The sequence below is a fragment of the Neoarius graeffei genome, chromosome 4, assembly GCF_027579695.1.
Source record: "Neoarius graeffei isolate fNeoGra1 chromosome 4, fNeoGra1.pri, whole genome shotgun sequence".
NCBI classification, from domain to species: domain Eukaryota; kingdom Metazoa; phylum Chordata; class Actinopteri; order Siluriformes; family Ariidae; genus Neoarius; species Neoarius graeffei.
This window is the reverse complement of record NC_083572.1, coordinates 85,718,989-85,742,172: the sequence shown is the minus strand read 5'-3', so window position 1 is coordinate 85,742,172 and position 23,184 is coordinate 85,718,989. Positions and strand designations below refer to the sequence as shown.

General features: G+C 43.6%; 1 protein-coding gene across 5 annotated transcripts in view; it reads left to right on the top strand.

The window, feature by feature from the left end:
- Positions 1 to 23,184, top strand: part of lepr (leptin receptor) — a 137,220-nt gene that overhangs the window by 4,453 nt on the left and 109,583 nt on the right. For 3 of the 5 annotated variants that reach the window (XM_060919916.1, XM_060919912.1, XM_060919915.1), the window contains exon 2: positions 7,377 to 7,429. In XM_060919916.1, the coding sequence (XP_060775899.1) occupies positions 7,428 to 7,429 (2 nt within the window). In that variant the 5' untranslated portion in view covers positions 7,377 to 7,427. Of the gene's footprint in view, positions 1 to 4,617; positions 4,738 to 5,103; positions 5,425 to 7,376; positions 7,430 to 23,184 lie in introns of those variants that run through there. The other 2 variants (XM_060919914.1, XM_060919913.1) reach the window with 2 other exon arrangements.

The following is a 23,184-nucleotide window of genomic DNA, read 5'->3' as shown; positions in this document are numbered from 1 at the left end:
GATTTCCAGCTGTTTTCTGAAGAGATGCTTCGGGTCTTTGATCAGGCAGATATCAGTACCGACGCAGCCCGAAAGCTCATGTCCATCCGGCAAGGAGGAAGCATCGCAGATTACGCCATCTCGTTCCGAACACTCGCAGCAGTAAGTGGATGGAACGAGACTGCCCTGGTGTCAGCCTTCCACCATGGTCTGTCTGACCCCATCAAGGACGGTCTGGCCTCTATTGGATGCCCAAGTGACCTCGAAACCCTCATCTCACATGCTATTCGTCTGGACAACAGGATGAGAGAACGCCACCAAGCCTTGAGCCCCCCCAGCCTCCCTACCTCTACCTGGAGACCGTCTACCTCCTTCAGTGACTGTCCAGAACCCATGCAAGTGGGTCGTACTCGCCTCTCCGCATCTGAGAGGGAGCGCAGAAGGAGGGACAAGTGCTGCATCTACTGTGGCAAGCCTGGTCACTTCCGAGCATCATGTCCCGAACTCTTGGGAAAAGGACCGCCCCGTCCAGCCGAGGGAGGGTTGTGACGGGGCCTACCCTCTCTCCCGGACTCCCTGGCCAAGGAATCTACATCCCGGTCTCCATCTCCTGGGGTGAGTCTGTCCACTCTTGTCAAGCTTTGATAGACTCAGGGGCGGCTGGGAACTTTATGGATATTCACTTCGCCCAAAGCATCAATATTCCGACTGCACCTCTTGAAGTCCCACTGTCTGTGTCTGCCCTCGATGGCCAAGCGTTAGGTGATGGAAGAGTCACCCAAGTTACTTCTCCAGTTTTCCTCCAGTCTCAAGGTCACAAGGAAGAAATATCCCTGCACCTGATTCCTTCACCTGAGTTCCCAGTTATTCTAGGCCTTCCTTGGCTTACTCGCCACAACCCTCGCATAGACTGGGTAACAAGCCAGGTTGTGGAATGGGGCCCTGCATGCCATGCCTCTTGTCTGCTCTCTAGCTCTCCTGTGTCTCCTGCCGAGCCCCCTGATCTCACCGAGTTATCTCAAGTTCCCACAGAGTACTGGGATCTCAAGGAGGTATTCAGCAAGAGCAGGGCCGCCGTTCTTCCTCCGCACCGGGCCTACGACTGTGCCATCGACTTGCTCCCTGGGACTACCCCTCCTCGTGGCAGACTGTTTTCACTCTCTCAGCCAGAACGCAAGGCCATGGAGGAATACCTCAAAGATGCCCTGGTCTCTGGGTTTATTCGACCCTCCACTTCACCTGCTGGAGCCGGCTTCTTCTTTGTCGGCAAGAAGGATGGGGGGCTCCGACCATGTATTGATTACAGGGGCCTGAATAAGATCACTGTGCGCAACCGATATCCCCTTCCGCTGATGTCCACAGCTTTCGACCTGCTCCAAGGCGCCACCGTCTTCACCAAGTTGGACCTACGGAACGCATACCACCTCATCCGTATCCGACAGGGAGACGAGTGGAAGACTGCCTTTAACACCCCGTCTGGGCACTACGAATACCAGGTGATGCCCTTCGGACTCACCAACGCACCAGCTGTTTTTCAGGCCCTAATCAACGACGTCTTAAGGGACATGATTAACCTATACGTTTTTGTCTACCTCGACGACATCCTTATCTTTTCCAAGACCGTGCAGGAGCACCGCCACCATGTCCGCCAGGTTCTCCAGAGGCTGCTACAGAACAATCTGTTCGCCAAGGCCCAGAAATGCGAATTTCATGTTCCCGAGGTCTCCTTTCTGGGATTTATTGTACGGACAGGCCAACTCCAAATGGACCCTGCCAAGACCCTGGCCGTCCGGGATTGGCCTACTCCCAAGTCCGTTAAGGAGGTTCAGCGGTTCTTAGGATTCGCTAACTTCTACCGCAAGTTCATCAGGAACTTCAGTTCTGTGGCAGCACCCATGTCAGACCTCACCAAAGGGACAGGTGGATCTTATGGCTGGTCTCCTCAGGCAGAAAAGGCGTTCAAAGACCTCAAGGACCGCTTCTGCACGGCACCCATTCTGGTTCTCCCGGACACCTCCCAACCATTCATCGTGGAGGTGGACGCCTCGGACAGTGGTGTCGGCGCAGTGCTCTCTCAACGTTCGGAAGGAAAGCTGCACCCCTGCGCTTACTTCTCCCACCGCCTGAGTCCTGCTGAGTCCCGGTACGATGTGGGGGATCGAGAACTGCTAGCGGTCAAACTGGCCCTTGAGGAGTGGAGGCACTGGCTGGAGGGAGCACAACATCCATTCCTGGTTTGGACTGACCACAAGAACCTGGAGTACCTCCAGCAAGCCAAGAGACTGAACCCTCGACAGGCTAGGTGGGCCCTGTTTTTCAGTCGGTTTGACTTCACCCTCTCATACCGCCCCGGCTCCAAGAACACCAAACCTGACGCACTGTCCAGACTGTTCTCTGCCACTTACAGGGAGAATGAAGTCGGGCCTATTATCCCTGTGTCCCGGATTGTGGCCCCTGTCCGCTGGGGTATTGAGGAGGCTGTCCGACGAGCCCAACGCCAGGACCCCGGTCCTGGGACGGGGCCACCAGGCCTCTTGTACGTCCCACATCAAGCCCGGGCCAAGGTTCTCCAGTGGGGTCACTCTTCCCCTCTCACCGCCCACCCGGGAGCTCGGAGGACCCTGGACTTCCTGAAAAGACGCTTCTGGTGGCCTAACATGGAGAAGGAAGTAAGGTCATTTGTCCTGTCCTGTGAGGTTTGCACCAGAACCAAGAACCCACGACAGCGTCCCCAGGGTCTCCTGCATCCTCTGACCATTCCCCGGCGTCCCTGGTCCCACGTGGCAGTCGACTTTATCACGGGTCTCCCTGAGTCACAAGGTAACACGGTCATTTTGGTCTTAGTTGACAGATTCTCCAAGGCCTGCCGCTTCATACCACTGTGCAAACTCCCCTCTGCTCTTGAAACTGCGAAACTTTTGTTTAATCATGTCTTCCGAGTCTTTGGTCTTCCACAGGACATCGTCTCAGACCGAGGGCCCCAGTTCTCCTCCCGAGTGTGGCACGGGTTCTGCAAGGTCATCGGAGCCACTGCCAGCCTCTCCTCTGGGTTTCACCCACAGTCCAATGGTCAGACGGAGAGGCTCAACCAGGACCTGGAAACCACCCTGCGAGGCCTGGCTATGGATAACCCGACATCGTGGAGCACCTGGCTGCCATGGGCGGAGTACGCCCACAACACCCTGCAGTCATCGGCCACCAAGCTGTCGCCATTCCAGTGCCAATTCGGGTTCCAGCCACCTCTGTTCCCGGACCAGGAGGAGGACGCGGGGGTGCCCTCGGTCAACCAATATGTGAGACGGTGTCGCAAGACCTGGAGCAAGGTCAGGAAGACCCTCATACAGACCTCCAGAACCAACCAGACTCAGGCCAACCGCCATAGAAGACCTGCACACGCTTTCCGCCCTGGGCAGCGTGTTTGGCTGTCCACTAAGGACCTTCCACTGCGGGTGGAGAACCGCAAGCTTGCTCCTCGCTACATTGGTCCCTTCAAGGTGGTGCGCAGGGTGAACCCTGTCTCCTACCGGCTCCAGTTGCCCCGGACTCTGAGGATCAACCCCACTTTCCATGTTTCCCTGTTACGGCCCGTACTGACGTCTACGTATGCCCCTGCCCCTAGGAACCCCCCACCCCCCCGCATCTTCCAGGGGCAGACTGTGTTCACTGTGAATCGCCTGCTTGACTCCCGCCGGGTCCGCGGCGGGTTGCAATATCTGGTGGACTGGGAGGGCTATGGTCCTGAGGAGCGCTGCTGGGTTCCTGCTCGGGATGTCCTTGATAAAGAACTATGTCGGGACTTCCATTCGGCCCATCCGGATCGCCCTGGGAACGTCAGGAGACGCTCCTAGAGGGGGGGGTCCTGTTAGGACTAGGACTGTTTTGGCCTCTAGAGGCCGCTGTTATTTCCTTTTCATGTCATGTTTATTTTGGCCTCTAGAGGCCGCCACTGTTCCTGTGTTTTGTGTTTGTGTTAATTGCCTAATTATCTTCACCTGTGTCCTTAATTAGTTTGTGTATTTATACCCCTGAGTTCAGTCCTCTTGTCACGGAGTCTTTGTGCTGTTATGTTTATCTCCAGTTTCCTTTGTACTGTGTTTTTTGATCTTCTTAGCTTTTGTATTTTTGCACTTTGCTTTTCTTTTGGATTATACTCTTTGGTTTTTTTTTTGTCTTTTGTTTTGCCCTGTATATAGTGTATATAGTTTAAATAAACCTTTTGATTCTTTTTCTACTTCCGCCTCACGCCTCTGCATTTGAGTCATCCCCCTGGTGGCCTAGTGGGGGTTTGCTGGATTATCACACCAACGAACCAGGTTCGAATCCCAGCAAAACCCTAACAATCTGGACAAGATTGTTTGCTGAATAATATATAAAGGTGGTCAGTTCACCAAAAGTTAAATTCAAATACTGGGGCAAATTTTAAACAATAACGAGACCAGGCTATTTTTTCTTAAAATTTTCAACCTGGGTCCATTTATCAGTAATGATCAGACTGAATCAAATTCCTTATTCAATTCTCAAACCGGAATAACACCAAAACTTACACAATTCCTTTTGAAAAACTTGCACTCTTTTTGGTTACTGAGTTTTATATCTTGAACCATACTCTTGTTACACTTGTAATTATAACACTGTAGTTACAGTACAAGAATGCAAGTCTGGACTTGCTGACAGGTTCGAGGGGTTAGTGTCTCTATTTTCAGATATATCAAATTTACAGCAACAAGTCCTGGAGAAGCACTGCACGGTGCTAGTTTGGTGATTATATCTCTTATCTCCTGACCTCACTACTGACTGACGTGACGTATTTATTTAATTTTTTAAAATATATTGTAAAACATGAAGCCAAAAGTTTACTCTTTGGAATAACAAAATGTTCACCCATACCTGCAACCATCTTGTTTTTCACATCTAGTAAGCTTGGTTAACATTCATAAAGTGTATAAAGCATCATGCTTTATTTAATTAAAACGGGGCTTCGCTCTTGTTTTGATCCGTGATGGACATAAATATTGAGAATGAGCATGTTGTTGTGTTCTAATGGAGTGGAGTGTTTGGCCACTTAGGCGTTGTTCATAATGTTCATTTTAATGATATGTCACGCTGCTCTCGATAGAACGTGACAGATGGAGAGGGGTTCGCTACACATGAGTATTTTAATTTGTACTTCTAAATGAATTCATATATGAACAGGGTGTAATCTTCAGAGGAATTTAGCCTGTTAGTCATTTGTTTGGTTTAAGTTTGGATTGCAGCAATGCTGTACATGTCAGAAATGACGCCCCAACAGGTTTCACCTTGCACAGTCGTGCGTAGGATGAACTGGAAGGAAGCGGGTTTGCTGCTCATTTTTGAATCCGCCTCAAGGCTTGAGGGCGAACAAACTGCACTGTCGATTGTAAATAAGAAGCAAAAAAGTATTGTGCGACATTTGAAAATGAAAAGGTGAGCAGATTTCTTTTGACGATATCCCCACATCAGTCAATCAGTAAAGCTTATTGCCGGGTTGAGAAAAAGAGGATATAGACTTTTATGTCCTTTGACAGCTACAAGGGCAGTATTTTGACACAAACATGACTTTATCACAGCTGAATGCTAAAATGAGACGAACCAAATTGCATTGACTTTGCTGTTTTGTTCTTATCACAAAATTACTGAAGCACATTGTTCCTTTCAAGGAGTTCAAAGAAATAAGGATTATCATTCAGTGAATTAAACTCCTTCCCCTATTTCTCCTCTTGCCTTAGAGCAGGGCTTTTCAAAGTGTGGGGCGTGCCTCCCCGGGGGGGCGCCAGAGTTCTTCAGGGGGGGCGCAACGTGAGGAAACATAAACCAGGATAAGTTACTATTGCGGACATTTAGCGAACTTCAGCTAGCCTTTGCCAGAGACAAAATAGACTGATTTTTAGTACCTAAAGCTACAGTGAGTGAGGAGACAGAGTCTGGGCCAAGCAAAAAAAACAGATCCTCCACGATTTCGCGATGTTGCGATTTGCAACGTCAACGCAAATTCAACCAATCCCCGTGAATTCAGGGCGGTGTTGCAATTGTATCCAATCACCGCAACTTTCCCGCAAATTTGACCAATCGTTGGCGTCGTCTTGAGGTGACGTCGACAAACTACCTTCCGCCTTACTTCCGTGTATACGTTCAAGAGAAGCAGCATGCGCGCAGTGTTGCCAGATTGGGCGGTTTCAAGTGCATTTTGGTGGGCTTTGAACATATTTTGGGCTGGAAAACGTCAGCAGTATCTGGCAACACTGCATGTGCGAGTCAGTGTTTATACAGGCTTAAATTCTGTTACTGAAAGTATGTTATGTTTACAGTGAAGGACTGTGTGCACTTTACATTATTATTTTACTTAATACAAGAAATTAATGGATGCCAACATTTTTGCCAAAATGGTATTTTATTTTCCATTGTTTAGGCAGCTTCAGCATCATACTGTGAGATTCTGTTCAAATTGTTTTTTTCTTCTATGAAGCCTGAGCCATTTATTTTATTAGTTTATAATTATTGTTTAATTTAGTCTTCAGGAGAGACTGCCTGCACACAGTACTAGTATTAATAGTTTTTTTTCTTACATGAAAGCTGAGGCATTTATATTATATTTTAAGGTAACTTCATGTTGTGCTGTGAGGTTCTCTGCACTTTAACTTTTGAACCAACAGGTGCATTTGGATAAGTAAAGCCTATTTTTCTGCATTTTTGTAGTCCTGGTAATCTTTTATATTGGTAAAGTTGTTTATAGGACCATTTCTCAGTGTCTGTTTTTTTAATCAATAGTTTTTCGGTAATAACTTAATATTTAACATATCACTCAATTTTAATCACAAAAAGAGAAAATCACAACAATTTCTCGCAACTTTCACTTCCTCCCTCAATGTAATCGCAACAAAAACCTAAAAAACACCGCGACTTTCATCGCAATTTTTTGGAAAACCCCCGCAACATCAGACATTTTAGCCCGCAACAATCACAAAAAAGGCCCGTGGAATCCTGGGGGGACTGAAAAAAGAAGGAAGTATGACCACGATTATTTAAAGTTTGGATTTTCATGGACTGGATCTGCAGATGCTCCATTGCTACAGTGTGTTGTCTGCCAAGAGGTGCTAGCTAACGATGCTATGAGATGTTTAAAATGTGTAAAAAAAAAAGATGTTTTAAAAAGCACAGATGTTTAAAATGTGTAAAAGAAAAAAATAAAAATGTGTACAAGAACCATTTTTTAAAAAATATGAATGGAACATTAAGTATAGCAACAACAAAAATTGTTACGGGGGGCGCTGTTGTTTATTTGCTCTCTGAGGGGGGGCGGACTCTCCCACACTTTGAAAACCCCTGCCTTAGAGAATGCATGACTGACTTTTTTTTCCTTTTCTGTCCTTCTCCTCCAGATATACTCCATCCGTTGAAGACAGAAGTGATGCTAGTGTGAGAGTGACATCATGTACGTATGCAGTATCACTAAGTCGACTTGGCCCTCGGATTCCAGTGTGTCTATAATAAAAAGCATCGTTGCCAAGTTATAGCCTGTCTACACAAACATAACAGTGGAAGTGTGACTTCTAGCCTTCATATCTCGAAACTCCGATCCCAGTATGAGAGAGAGCAAAAGCTCTTTCTTTTAGAGCCACAAACAAGTCTGTAAAGAAAAGGAAAGAATGGAGAAAAACAACAACAAAGTGTAATTTTTGATTTTTATAAATGTACATTTGGTCCACACAACACTTTTGGCTTGGTTGGTGACGTGAAAGGGGGAAAAAAACAAACAAAAAACTCAGTGTACTTTGGTGCTTCACTGATTCAATGACACTTCCTGTAAGTAATTAATCAGTGTCAGTGAGAGAAAGAAAGAGAAAGAGGGAAAACAAAAATGCCTGCATGTACAGGCACAGAATCATCAATAAAGGGAAGATATAACAGGATATAAGAACTGGAAGAAATACCTTTATTTTAGTCAATTTTTTTAATGAAGTATCTTGCATAAGTGTTCACGTACCTAGACCTTTTCGAATTTTGTAGTGTTAGAACTGAAAATTGTAATTGAAATGGACATATTTGGTATTTTTACTGTTTGATTTACACAATATGTATAACATTTAAAAAAAAAAGATCTAAAAACAGATGTACTGTATGTTGGTTGCATATAGTACGTATTCACATTACAGGTATTTAGCAGACACTCTTATCCAGAGCGACAGAAAACAAACCCAGAGCAGCCTGGGGATTAGGTGCCTGCTGTGCCAGGGAATCAAACCGGCAACCTTTTGGTCCCAAAGCTGCTTCTCTAAACTTTCAGCCATGGCTTCCCCAACTTAGTTTGATATTTGGTAGAACTTCCTTTACGCCCGCAAGTCTTAATATCTATCAGCTTTGCACATCTGGATCCTGAATTTTCAGGCATTCTTTTTGGTAAAATTGCTTAAAGGAGATACGCAGAACCTTTATTTTTAAATACATTTCTGAGTGGATAGTCTCTCCATCCTTGACTCTTGTATGCTGCATAAATGGGAATGAAAAAATATATTTTTGAGAGCTAAAATCAACTGCAAAGTTGGCGTTCGAGCTGCTCCGCTGAGCCAGCCAGCCCTGAGTGCGTGACGTCACAGCGGTAACCGGTTTTAAGGCCGAGGCCTTTGACAGCTATAGACCAAAGTCAAATAAATAAAAATTTATGGTGAAAGTAAGAAATACCGTCACCGACTTGCTCAACTAAGACTGATTTGACTTCATTGATTGTGGGTTGACTCTCATTAAAACAGGATAGGTGTTATAACTTATGCAACATACATGTACATGCATGCATTTTCACTGATAAAACATAAAAGGCTAATTAAATAATCAGATGAACTGAGACAATCACATTCTGAAGCAAATTAAATAATCTTATACCGCTAACTTAAACACACAATACAAGTTACATGTGTTAATCTAAATGCAGGTAAACAACGAGTGTTGTTGTTTTGTAACCAAATGAGAGTCGGAGCTTACCCGTCTGTGTTCTCACTTCTTGAAGGCCGATCTTGTGGCCGATTGTTTGGAAACAGTCTGACTTTCGGTTGTTCGTTCAGTTCTCTGTTCATTCGCTTCTTCCACCTAAAGGCGAGATATTGCTGCTAAGGCAAGCATATCCAGCGGAGAAATCAGACGGCTGGTTCACTCATTCTCTATTTTCTCCATACTGAGTACTCCGCCATTACTGCTTGGCTCAGGCAATTACTAAAACCCAGAACGGGACAGGACGTCACCGGTTTTAGCAACAACCGCGGGGAGGTCACTGCCCGAGTGATATGTCATGTTCTGTCCCGGGTTTTAACAACAACCCTCGGCTCACACTCCGGGAGAACTGGTGCAACTTAACTTTTCTTGTAGTTTTCTTTTCCTTTAATTGTTGGTACTGCACCCTCTTTCAATACGGGCTTATAGCCAACGCTTCTCAACAGATCAGAGGTCTCGTATGAGCCTTCAGTAAAATGTGCAGAGCAGAGGAGGGGGAGGAGGGCGCCCAATGAGCCCATGAACTTCTCGCAAAACGTGTCCAAATCTTTGCAGTTTGAACATTCTTGGGCCATGAATGCAACATAAATCCACCTTCTGTCGTGTTGGTGCACCCGCCAGCAACACATCTATGTGACATGGCAATAAATTAGCTCAAAATGGAGGATCGGAGTTGCAGTCAGCTCTGTGTTTTAGTATAGCGGAAATGGCGATGAGACCGATAGACTTCCTGCTGTGACTTTACGACGTCAAGGTCATTCACTCAGACCGCTACCTATATAAATCACTTTAATTGTAAAAATTACGATATTAGATTTATTGGAAACGCTTAAAACTATTCCTGTGCCATTCTTGAGGTCTCAAGGCATTTATAAACGAAAGTGAGGCCATGGTTCTGCATATCTGCTTTAAGCTGTTAATCTGTATGGAGACACTGATTCTCAGACAGATTGGGTTTTTCTGAGTTCATGTTTTTGAATGACTCCAGTATAGCTTTTGCAGTATGCTGGTGTCCTGTGGTAAGGCTGTAATGTCCTCTGTAAAGTCCATCTTTAGTCATGCAGAATAGACCAGGTTTTCTTCTAGGATTGCTCAGTATTTTGTTGACGGCCTCCTTTAGGTAGAGTCATATTCTTTGTTGTGCCATATTCTTGCCATTTTTGAACAATAGGTTTATTGTTGCTTTAAAGTTTGAGGGTTTTTTTTACATAACCAAACCCTGATTAATACTTTTCCATAACTTTTCCCAGACTTGTTTTGATAGCTCCTTGGTCATGATGCTGTTTGTTTAGGGCTGCTCTCTAACTCTAACTTGGGGGGCCTTCTGGAAGCAGGCGTACTTATTTTGAGCTTAATTTAACTGCACACAAGTCGACTCCATTCATAGAGGAGATTACACGGTTACGCAAAGATATGAAGTTTATCTTCCAGCGGTGAATGTATATATCATGAGTGAGAGAACAAGTGATATTTTCCAACACGAGAAAAATCTTCGCACCACTATGTAATGTCTTCGCACCACTATGTAATGTTCTTTATATTACATGGACACATCCACAAAAAAAAAAAAGCAGGTTAATCAAAAGAATTTTAATTTTGAACCGCTTCACCATTTTGACAACGCACGTCTAGTCAGTGGGAAAACACTGGGAGTGACGTCATAGGAGTGAAATATCAGGAATTATTAGATTAGATTAGATAGAACTTTATTGATCCCTTTGGGAGGGTTTCCTCAGGGAAATTAAAATTCCAGCAGCATCATTACAGGATAAACAGAGAATAGAAAATAGAGAAAACTTCTAGATAAATGAAGTATTTACAGATACAAATATAAAAAAAAGATATGAAAAAAGTCCAGTAGGAGAGGTATTGCACATTTATATTGCACATTGTCCAGTATTGCTTTTTGTCAGGCTAGGCTACTGCTCCTTCCCGTCCTCTGTCCTCCTGTTACCCCTCCTCCCCCCCAGAGAGGAGTTGTACAGTCTGATGGCGTGAGGGACAAAGGAGTTTTTAAGTCTGTTATTCCTGCACTTGGAAAGGAGCATTCTGTCACTGAACAGGCTCCTCTGGTTGCTGATGACGGTGTGCAGAGGGTGACTGGCATCATCCATGATGTTCAGTAGTTTGTCCATAGTCCTCTTCTCTGCCACTGTCACCAGAGAGTCCAGCTTCATGCCGACCACAGAGCCGGCCCGCCTGATCAGTTGTCCAGCCTGGATGTGTCCTTCTTGCATGTGCTGCCCCCCCCAGGACACCACAGTGTAAAACAGGACACTGGCGACCACGGACTGATAGAACATCCACAGGAGTTTCCTGCAGATGTTAAAGGACCGCAGCCTCCTCAGGAAGTACAGCCTGCTCTGTCCCTTCCTGTACAGGTGGCTGGTGTTGCAAGTCCAGTCCAGCTTGCTGTCCAGCCACAGCCCGAGGTACTTGTAGGAATCCACAGCCTCCACCTCGACTCCCTCGATCAGAACTATTCGTGACCTTGGTCTGGACTTCCCAAAGTCGATGACCAGCTCCTTGGTCTTCGAGGTGTTGAGCTGCAGATGGTTCCTGTTGCACCAAACGGCAAAGTCCCTCACCAGGCTCCTATACTCCTCTGTCGTCCCTGATACACCCCACGATGGCTGTGCCATCGGTGAACTTCTGAATGTGACACAGCTCCGAGTTGTAGCAGGAGTCCACGGTGTACAGGGTGAAGAGAAGAGGGGCCAGCACCATGCCCTGGGGTTCTCTGGTGCTGCTAATCACAGTGTCAGATGTGATATCCTTCAGCCTGATGTACTGCTGCCTGTCGGTGAGGTAACTGGAGATCCAGGTGACCAGGCAGGGGTCCACTCGCATCCTGTTCAGTTTGTCCTGAAGCATAAGGGGCTGGATGGTATTGAAGGCACTCGAGAAGTCCAAGAAGAGGATCCTCACTGTCCCATTTCCCTTATCCAGATGCAAGTGGGCTCGGTGTAGCACACTGTAAAAAATGATTTGTTGTTTTAACTTAGTTAGTGCAAGGGCTGCCTTAAAATTTTGAGTTCATTGAAATTCACATAGTAAGTTCAATTGTTGTGAACTTACTATATCAGTTTCAGTGAACTCAAAATTTTAAGGCAGCCCTTGCACTAACTTTTTTTTAAGTTAAAACAACAAATCATTTTTTACAGTGCAGGTAGAGGATGGCATCTTCCACACCAACACCTGCCCGATATGCAAACTACAGACAGTCCTGAGCGTGTTGCACCTGGGATCTGAGGAGGCTGAGGAAGAGCCGCTCCAACGTCTTCATCAGATGTGAAGTGAGTGCCACCGGTCGGAAGTCGTTCAGCTCGCTGGGCCGGTTCTTCTTGGGAACTGGAACGATGCATGATGTCTTCCGGAGGGTGGGCACTCTCCCCAGCTGCAGGCTGAGGTTGAAGATGCGTTGGAGTGGTTCACCCAGTTCAGTAGCGCAGGCCTTCAGTAGTCGGGGACACACCTTGTCCGGGCCTGCTGCTTTCCTGGGGTGAAGCTTCCTCAGTTGACCTCTGACCTGGTCTGCAGTGATGCATGGAGGAGTCTGTGTTGAGGTGGGGGAGGAGGAGAAGGGGACTGCTGCGATGACTGGGGGGAGGTGTGTTGAGGGAAGAAGGAGAGATGGCTGCAGTGAGGGGGAGGGTGGGGGGGGACGTGGGCTGGTTGAACCAGTTGAAGAAGTTATATTATACATACAGGACACTTTTTCCATGGAATAAAAACATGTATTCTGTTCCCTTCTAGCGGGTTTATTGATGACATGCAATATTGTTATCATATCGCTTATCCTCCATGTATTACGTCACTCTCCCCAATGGAGGATGAGCGTGCAATATTGTTATAATATTGCACATTGACAAGACAACACGATGTCACATGCGTGAGAACTCATGTGAAGATCCAATGACAAAACCTTTCTGCTGCGCATGCGCACAATTATTTCTTTGTCAGCCAGGTAAGAGAGAAGACTAGGCTAATCCAGTGCTAGGTTTAAGCACTAAATAAATAAACTGGAAACTGAAGACGCGCTGAACATCCGAAAGGCTACCAAAACTCTATTAGTTATTCTTTACGCATATCTACAAGAGAAAAACATACCAACGGACATCGAAAAACTGGAAAAGAGACACGTTAGAGATGTAAAATTTCCATGCTAGTGAGTGACTGTTTGTAAACGAACATGGCTGCGAGGTTTGCTTCGTTAAAAGTGGAAGATTTTGAGAGAGTTTTGGCTGCCAGGTCACTCCATTGTGTGTAGTTGTCAATGTTAATTTTAAAAGTAACTAAGTGAATTACACAGGGAGAATAATAATAATATTTGGCTTGACTGCGCTAGCATTAGCCTGCACTAGCATTGGCCTGCGCTAACACTACGCCGGTTAGAAGGCAACTGGACTGCCATGCTAACAGCCCCGAGTCGTGAGTAAGCTCGCGTTGGCCTTTGCTAACGCTACTGCTGAATGCTACGCCGGCAAGAAGGGAACTGGACTGCCGCGCTAACAGCACCAAGTCGCAGGTAAGCTCGTGTTGGCCTTCGAGAATGCTGATCTGAAGAGTGTATAATAATAAGAATAATAATATTGGCTGGCTTTTTTTCATGGTCTTCGACTCGTTCAATGTCATACTAGCTGAATGGAATATATCTGATATACTACTCAAAGCCAGCCAATATTATTTAAATACGTCACTCAGAGCCGTGATGTATTTCGTATGAAAAATGCAAGCTTTTCAACACGAGAAGATAAACTTCATATCTTCAAGGTAACGTGTGATTTTCTTTTTATTATATTGACATATTGACAAACAAAAATTACCCAAATTTCTCAAAACAGTTCACCAGTTTCCTCAAGAGTGACATAAAGAGATTTAATGTCACAGTTGCTGTCTGGATGTAGTTCGTATGAAAAACACGAGTGGCATATTTCCCAGTAAAACACTCGTGTCCATATAATATGACTAATTATGTGACTTCTGATGGCAACCTGTTGCACATGACCTAATAGAAGTGTTTCACAAATGTTCAATGGGGTTGTTTACTGATACAATACAAGACATCACTAATAAATCCCTAGTCAAAAAGTGCTGAAAGCTCACCCCACATGCTCCAGGATGGGTTCTGACTTTACTGTACATAGACTATAATAGACATGGACTATAATAAGCATACTCGTCATCTGCCAATGCTTCATTTTCATATCATGATAGTTGTGTGACTTAGACCTTGGCTTTGTTTCATGTTTGTCGAAGCACTACAGTATGTATTTACCAGTAATTGCCGAATTTGGACAGTTTCCCCAAAACCAACCATGGCAGGCATCTCAACTAACATTTCAGTATGCTAATTCTCACGTTCTATTCATGTGATATTTGATACGTTTTGCAGCTTGGATAAAACACTGTTAGGGTTAACTCTTGTACTGAAGCTAGAGGTCAAGTGACACTATCTAGCTAAATATATCCTTTTGATTGCAATCCACAGTGTGGATAGCAGGGGCTTAATGCACAAACTCCCTCACATATGTATATAAATATAAAAGAGAACATTACTTGCAACAACCACACACCAATAGCCACTAATGATATCACGTCAAGATGACCATCAGGTACAGTGGTGCTTGAAAGTTTGTGAACCCTTTAGAATTTTCTATATTTCTGCATAAACGTGACCTAAAACATCATCAGATTTTCACACAACTCGTAAAAGTAGATAAAGAGAACCCAGTTAAACAAATGAGATAAAAATATTATAGTTGGTCATTTATTCATTGAGGAAAATGATCCAATATTACATATCTGTGAGTGGCAAAAGTATGTGAACCTTTGCTTTCAGTATCTGACGTGACCCCCTTGTGCAACAACTAAACGTTTCCGGTAACTGTTGATCAGTCCTGCACACCAGCTTGGAGGAATTTTAGCCCATTCCTCCGTACAGAACAGCTTCAACTCTGGGATGTTGGTGGGTTTCCTCACATGAATTGCTCGCTTCAGGTCCTTCCACAACATTTCAGTTGGATTAAGGTCAAGACTTTGACTTGGCCACTCAAAAACATTAACTTTATTCTTCTTTAACCATTCTTTGGTAGAACGACTTGCGTGCTTAGGGTTGTTGTCTTGCTGCATGACCCACCTTCTCTTGAGATTCAGTTCATGGACAGATGTCCTGACATTTTCCTTTAGAATTCGCTGGTATAATTCAGAATTCATTGTTCCATCAATGATGGCAAGCCGTCCTGGCCCAGATGCAGCAAAACAGGTCCAAACCATGATACTACCACCACCATGTTTCACAGATGGGATAAGGTTCTAATGCTGGAATGCAGTGTTTTCCTTTCTCCAAACATAATGCTTCTCATTTAAACCAATTTAAACCAAAAAGTTCTATTTTGGTCTCATCCATCCACAAAACATTTTTCCAATAGCCTTTTGGCTTGTCCATGTGATCTTTAGCAAACTGCAGACAAGCAGCAATGTTCTTTTTGGAGAGCAGTGACTTTCTCCTTGCAACCCTGCCATGCACACCGTTGTTGTTCAGTGTTCTCCTGATGGTGGACTCATGAACATTAGCATTAGCCAATGTGAGAGAGGCCTTCAGTTGCTTAGATGTTACCCTGGGGTCCTTTGTGACCTCGCCGACTATTACACGCCTTGCTCTTGGAGTGATCTTTGTTGGTTGACCACTCCTGGGGAGGGTAACAATGGTCTTGAATTTCCCTCCATTTGTACACAATCTGTCTGACTGTGGATTGGTGGAGTCCAAACTCTTTTTAGAGATGGTTTTGTAACCTTTTCCAGCCTGATGAGCATCAACAACGCTTTTTCTGAAGTCCTCAGAAATCTCCTTTGTTCATGCCATGATACACTTCCACAAACATGTGTTGTGAAGATCAGACTTTGATAGATCCCTGTTCTTTAAATAAAACAGGGTGCCCACTCACACCTGATTGTCATCCCATTGATTGAAAACACCTGACTCTAATTTCACCTTCAAATTAACTGCTAATCCTAGAGGTTCACATACTTTTGCCACTCACAGATATGTAATCTCATCTCATCATCTCATTATCTCTAGCCGCTTTATCCTTCTACAGGGTCGCAGGCAAGCTGGAGCCTATCCCAGCTGACTACGGGCGAAAGGCGGGGTACACCCTGGACAAGTCGCCAGGTCATCACAGGGCTACAGATATGTAATATTGGATAATTTTCCTCAATAAATAACTGACCAAGTATAATATTTTTCTCTCATTTGTGTCAGAAAACAGAATCCAGGGACACATGTCGGCCCGGGGGCATTTTGAGTTATTGACAGATTCAGAAAGTACAGTTTCTAAGCTTTCCAATGATGCCTTCCATGTGGAGATCTGACAATATGTGAAGAATGTGTGGCCTTTTGAAAGTGTATACTTCTTAAAACAGAAAAGGGAGAAAATTGCCCTCAAAGTTTTCCATCTCAGCTACTCTTGGTGTAGGGCGGGCACATAATGATGCTCATCTGCATGACATTAAGGAAAGCTCTACCGCCTACTAGCTAGCACGATACTACTTTCATGTAAACAAAGATCACCACGTCAATTTTCCTTCCATGCAAAGTATGCCCAACACAATTATGAAGTACAAAAATAAGTCCTAAAGTATACTTTAACGTTTTGTGGTTGAAAAATTACTCACACCGTAAGAAAGAAAGATAGCACGATGATGACACAACTAACACAACGCTAGTTTCATGTAAAGCCTCGGTCACAACCGGCCGTACAGTGCTCCTACGGCCGGTCTACATGCAAAAAACGCAAGAAACGCACGAGAGCGCGCATGAAACGCACGAGCGCGCGCGTGTGATGTGCTGATTTTCGAGCCGCAGACCGGCCGCAGAGGTTCGTTGTCATGTCAAACAAACTCTACGGGCGCTTACGTTTTTTTCAGGTTGCAAGACAAACTTACAGCCAACGCGCGTCTTTCTCCATGAACAAAAAAAAAAAAAACGCAGCGATTTGGGAAACGCCAAAAATCGCACAGCCAAAAAATCGTACGTCCGGTTGTGACCTAGGCTTAACCAAACCACAACACTCTCCGTTACATGCAAAAATAACCACACAGCCTTAGATTAATAAACTTACCCCATCAGAAAGAGAAACGGCGCCTTGCACACATCAATGCCTCCGATGGAATGTAGTCCTAGAACAGTCAGTGTATCATCCGATCATTCAAGTATTCCATTCAATCTGGAAAACGAGGTTGCGGTTTTTTTTTTTTTTGCTAAAAATGGTTATCTCCGATGTAAATACCGTGTGTCTGTTTGCTTCGCGGTGTTTCAGCTCCTCTGCGCTCTGTTTAGCTTCCTCATTCCATAGTGAAATTACATGCCTGTATGCAGGTTAAGTAGCCATGCGCTCAGCTCGTATCATACAGCTGATTCGCGAAAAAAAACCCCAAAAGACTTAAATCATCATGTGAATGGCCCATATGGTAATTTACCCACACCCCCCAGCAGGCTACAGTCCTGACAAAAACGAGACAATTTGCAACAAAAAATGTATGCTTTTCCAACAAAACAATCTATTATCTGAAATACTGATTGCATTCTTCAAGATCTCAACTTGCACATGATGGAAAAAAACAAAAATCACAAATTTCGAAAAAAAATGCTTCTTTTGCGATTATCTCGGATTCGTTTCGTCCGACATGTGTCCCTGGATTCGGTGAGGGGTCACATTTGTTTAACTGGGTTCTCTTTATCTACTTTTAGGACTTGTGTGAAAATCTGATGATGTTTTAGGTCATATTTATGCAGAAATATAGAAAATTCTAAAGGGTTCACAAACTTTCAAGCACCACTGTAGGCCCAGATCTCATTGTTAAACCAGTGAACAGCAACCAGGGAAACCTGTATTTACTGTATATAAGATTGTAAAACAGCTGAGTCAGTGCTAACTTTGGCGCTGATCATCCATACCGAATTATCAAAAATTTTCTCCATAAAAAGCAGATTTTTTAACTAAATCTGGCTAAGCTGCCTATACCTACTTAATGTAGCACTGTGATGTATTTGATTTCTGTTTGAATGGACACTTCCTTGGTTAGTTAGTTCACCAGGTTTCTGAATCTACAACCCCGATTCCAAAAAAGTTGGGACAAAGTACAAATTTTAAATAAAAACGGAATGCAATAATTTACAAATCTCAAAAACTGATATTGTATTCACAATAGAACATAGACAACATATCAAATGTCGAAAGTGAGACATTTTGAAATTTCATGCCAAATATTGCCTCATTTGAAATTTCATGACAGCAACACATCTCAAAGTTGGGACAGGGGCAATAAGAGGCTGGAAAAGTTAAAGGTACAAAAAAGGAACAGCTGGAGGACCAAATTGCAACTCATTAGGTCAATTGGCAATAGGTCATTAACATGACTGGGTATAAAAAGAGCATCTTGGAGTGGCAGCGGCTCTCAGAAGTAAAGATGGGAAGAGGATCACCAATCCCCCTAATTCTGCGCCGACAAATAGTGGAGCAATATCAGAAAGGAGTTTGACAGTGTAAAATTGCAAAGAGTTTGAACATATCATCATCTAACCTGCATAATATCAAAAGATTCAGAGAATCTGGAAGAATCTCTGCGCGTAAGGGTCAAGGCCGGAAAACCATACTGGGTGCCCATGATCTTCGGGCCCTTAGACGGCACTGCATCACATACAGGCATGCTTCTGTATTGGAAATCACAAAATGGGCTCAGGAATATTTCCAGAGAACATTATCTGTGAACACAATTCACCGTGCCATCCGCCGTTGCCAGCTAAAACTCTATAGTTCAAAGAAGAAGCCGTATCTAAACATGATCCAGAAGCGCAGACGTCTTCTCTGGGCCAAGGCTCATTTAAAATGGACTGTGGCAAAGTGGAAAACTGTTCTGTGGTCAGACGAATCAAAATTTGAAGTTCTTTATGGAAATCAGGGACGCCGTGTCATTCGGACTAAAGAGGAGAAGGACGACCCAAGTTGTTATCAGCGCTCAGTTCAGAAGCCTGCATCTCTGATGGTATGGGGTTGCATTAGTGCGTGTGGCATGGGCAGCTTACACATCTGGAAAGACACCATCAATGCTGAAAGGTATATCCAGGTTCTAGAGCAACATATGCTCCCATCCAGACGACGTCTCTTTCAGGGAAGACCTTGCATTTTCCAACATGACAATGCCAAACCACATACTGCATCAATTACAGCATCATGGCTGCGTAGAAGAAGGGTCCGGGTACTGAACTGGCCAGCCTGCAGTCCAGATCTTTCACCCACAGAAAACATTTGGCGCATCATAAAACAGAAGATACGACAAAAAAGACCTAAGACAGTTGAGCAACTAGAATCCTACATTAGACAAGAATGGGTTAACATTCCTATCCCTAAACTTGAGCAACTTGTCTCCTCAGTCCCCAGACGTTTACAGACTGTTGTAAAGAGAAAAGGGGATGTCTCACATAGGGTTGGGTGGTATTATGGTAAGAAGGTATCCCGAGGTATCCAAAAGTACCAACGGTATCGGTCTCATTACCGTCATTTTAAAAAAATATATAATATCTAAATAAATATGGAGTACATGAGGTCATAATATAAAATAATAAATTGAAGATCATCCCGAATAACTGTGTGATCGTATTTTCACTAATTCTATCAATTTCCTAAAGAAGTTCTCATCGCGTGCAGGGTTGTTTATGTCGTTACCATGGCAACCCTGCGGAGACATTTGGAGTCTGACAGAAAGCTTCGCAAGAGACTGAGACCGCGGTTGAAAGATGGCAAGTCAAGATAACGAGTTAGTGGCAAAAAAAAAATACAACATCGGCAGTGTGGCAGTATTTTGGTTTCAAACCAAACGAAAAGGAAGAGCCAGCAATAATGTAAATGACCGCGCAAAATCGAAAAAAATCTAATATGTCCCCTAAGGCACACCATAGCCTGGGGTACTCCACTTCCACGAGATCTCTCCAATGAGTTGTGTTTTGAGTAGGTTACATGAGTAACAACAAGGTAAAATAATATAACGTATGACATTTGGGATGTGGGTAATAAACGTTTGAAATGTCATCTACTGAAGAAACGGAAGAAAACATCATAGCGTAAACTGTTAGGTTTCTGGTGGGAATTAGCAATGTGCTTGCTATCTTTGTTGGGTGTGTTAAACCGTATGGATTTAAGTGGAATAATTGTAAGGAGTTATGTGATCAAGACAACGTTTTAAGCAAGGTAAGGCCATTTGATTATTAATTTCCCCGCCATGGCATGACGTGGGCCCATATGATTTTGCCTTGTGCAGCTATCACGCATTTGAATTAGGTTCGCCTCATTTGCGCTGAAGAATATGGTTTATCGCGCAGTCTAAACGGACTTGGGTGTTGGTTGATTCTTTTTCTTTTCTTTTTTTTATTTCCCATGCTTGAAAGGGTATGATCCTGCTCATCGTGTACTTTTTTTGATGGAGTAGGTGAAATAGTGCTGCAAATGGCGTTTCAACGCAGACATGTGTAAACGACAGTTGAATGCTATTTTCAAGATGAAGGAAGAGTTGCGTGATGCTTTGAAATATCTCTTAATCCATTCATCAATGCACAAAATTCGCTTTGCTGCTTAATCCATACCACAATGCACATAATTCGCTATGCTGCTTTTAAATAGTACATTTGAGGCATAGGCGCAGGTCTGGACAAGGTCCGCCGGTATAGGTGCACGTTACACAGTAGGCCGAAACAAAATATTATTTTTTTCTCGGTAATACCGTATACCCCGGGAAAACACAGAGACAGTTTAAAGGTATCAAAATTTGGATACCGCCCAACCCTAGTCTCACAGTGGTAAACATGGCCTTGTCCCAACTTTTTTGAGATGTGTTGTTATCATGAAATTTAAAATCACCTAATTTTTCTCTTTAAATGATACATTTTCTCAGTTTAAACATTTGATATGTCTTCTATGTTCTATTCTGAATAAAATATGGAATTTTGAAACTTCCACATCATTGCATTCCGTTTTTATTTACAATTTGTACTTTGTCCCAACTTTTTTGGAATCAGGGTTGTAGATGGAAATTGGTAATCAGTGATGCATCTCGCGGCACGGTGGTGTAGTGGGTAGCGCTGTCGCCTCACAGCAAGAAGGTCCTGGGTTCGAGCCCCGTGGCCGGCGAGGGCCTTTCTGTGTTGAGTTTGCATGTTCTCCCCGTGTCCGCGTGGGTTTCCTCCGGGTGCTCCGGTTTCCCCCACAGTCCAAAGACATGCAGGTTAGGTTAACTGGTGACTCTAAATTGACCGTAGGTGTGAGTGTGAATGGTTGTCTGTGTCTGTGTCAGCCCTGTGATGACCTGGCGACTTGTCCAGGGTGTACCCCGCCTTTCGCCCATAGTCAGCTGGGATAGGCTCCAGCTTGCCTGCGACCCTGTAGAAGGATAAAGCGGCTAGAGATAATGAATGAATGAATGAGTGATGCATCTCATTTTTCCCACAAGTAATGGATAATCTAGGTAGTAGGTAGTGTGGTATCTATTTTATCATAAAATTGATCTTAATTAGATCATTTTTGGCTTTCCAAGATTTTAATCTAGCCAAAATATAATTATAAAAGTCATGTTTATATTTCCCAGAAAATATTCAGCTCTTTCTGGAGGTTTCAAAAACCTGATGGTTTCTCCTCCTTCTCCTTTGAATAATACATGGGACAGTAATGATATTTTAAGGTAAGCACAATATTATATTTCATGGACACAAGTGTCTTTTCTGGGAAACACGTCACTTGTAAAGTTTATTTCTATAGCGCTTTTAACAGTAAGCATTGCCGCAAAGCAGCTTTATAGAATTTGAATGACTTTAAACATGAGCTAATTTTATCCCTAATCTATCCCCAATGAGCAAGCTTGTGGCGACGGTGGCAAGGAAAAACTCCCTCAGACGACATGAGGAAGAAACCTTGAGAGGAACCAGACTCAAAAGGGAACCCATCCTCATTTGGGCGACAACAGATAACGTGATTATAACAACAGTTTTAACATGAAGTCAGTTTCGTTGATGTTATAACTCTTCATTGATGGAATGAACTTGTATTTTTCATACGAGCTACATCCAGGACATGGTGAACAAAAACCGTGACATAAATCTCTACATGTGACTCGTGAAGAAATTGGTGAATTGTTTTGTTTTGATAAATTTGGGACCCTTTTTTTGTGAATGTGTCAATACAATAAAAAGAATGTCACATGTTGGCTGGAAGATATGAAATTTATCTTCTTGTTGGGACCTTTTTTTTGTGAATGTGTCAATATAATAAAAATAACATCACACATTGAAATTTATCTTCTCGTGTTGAAAAACTTGCATTTTTCAGACAAAATACATCGTGGATCTGAGTGATATATTTCCCGATATTTCATTCTGATGATGTCACTCCCAGTGTTTTCCCATGGACTGGAGGTCCAGTGTGGTATAAAGTACAATAAGAAGAGACAAAATACAGTATACAAACCCAATTCCAGAAATGTTTGGACGCTGTGTAAACTGTAAATAAAAACAGAATGCAATAATTTGTAAATCATGGAAACCCTATATTTCATTGAAAATAATACAAAGACAACATATCAAATGTTGAAACTGAGAAATTTTATTGTTTTTTGAAAAATATATGCTCATTTTGAATTTGACGTCAGCAACACGTTTCAAAAAAGTTGGGACGGGCATGTCTACTACTGTGTTTCATCACCTCTACTTTTAACAACACTCTGTAAATGTTTGGGAACTGAGGAGACCAATTGCTGTAGTTTTGAAAGAGAAATGTTTCATTCTTTCCTGATATACAGTTTCATTTGCTCAACAGTTCAGGGTCTCCTTTGTTGTATTTTGCACTTCATAATGTGCCAAATGTTTTAAATGGGAGGCAGGTCTGGACTGCAGGCAGGCCAGTTTAGCACCTAGACTCTTTTACTACGGAGCCATGCAGTTTTAATATGTACAGAAAGCAGTTTGGCATTGTCTTGCTGAAAGAAGGAAGGCCTTCCCTGAAAAAGATTTTGTCTGGATGGCAGCATATTGCTCTGAAACGTGTATATATCATTCATCATTAATGATGCCTTCCCATATGTACAAGCTACCCATGTCATGTGCACTAATGCACCCTCATACCATCACAGATGCTGGCTTTTGAGCTGTGCACTGATAAC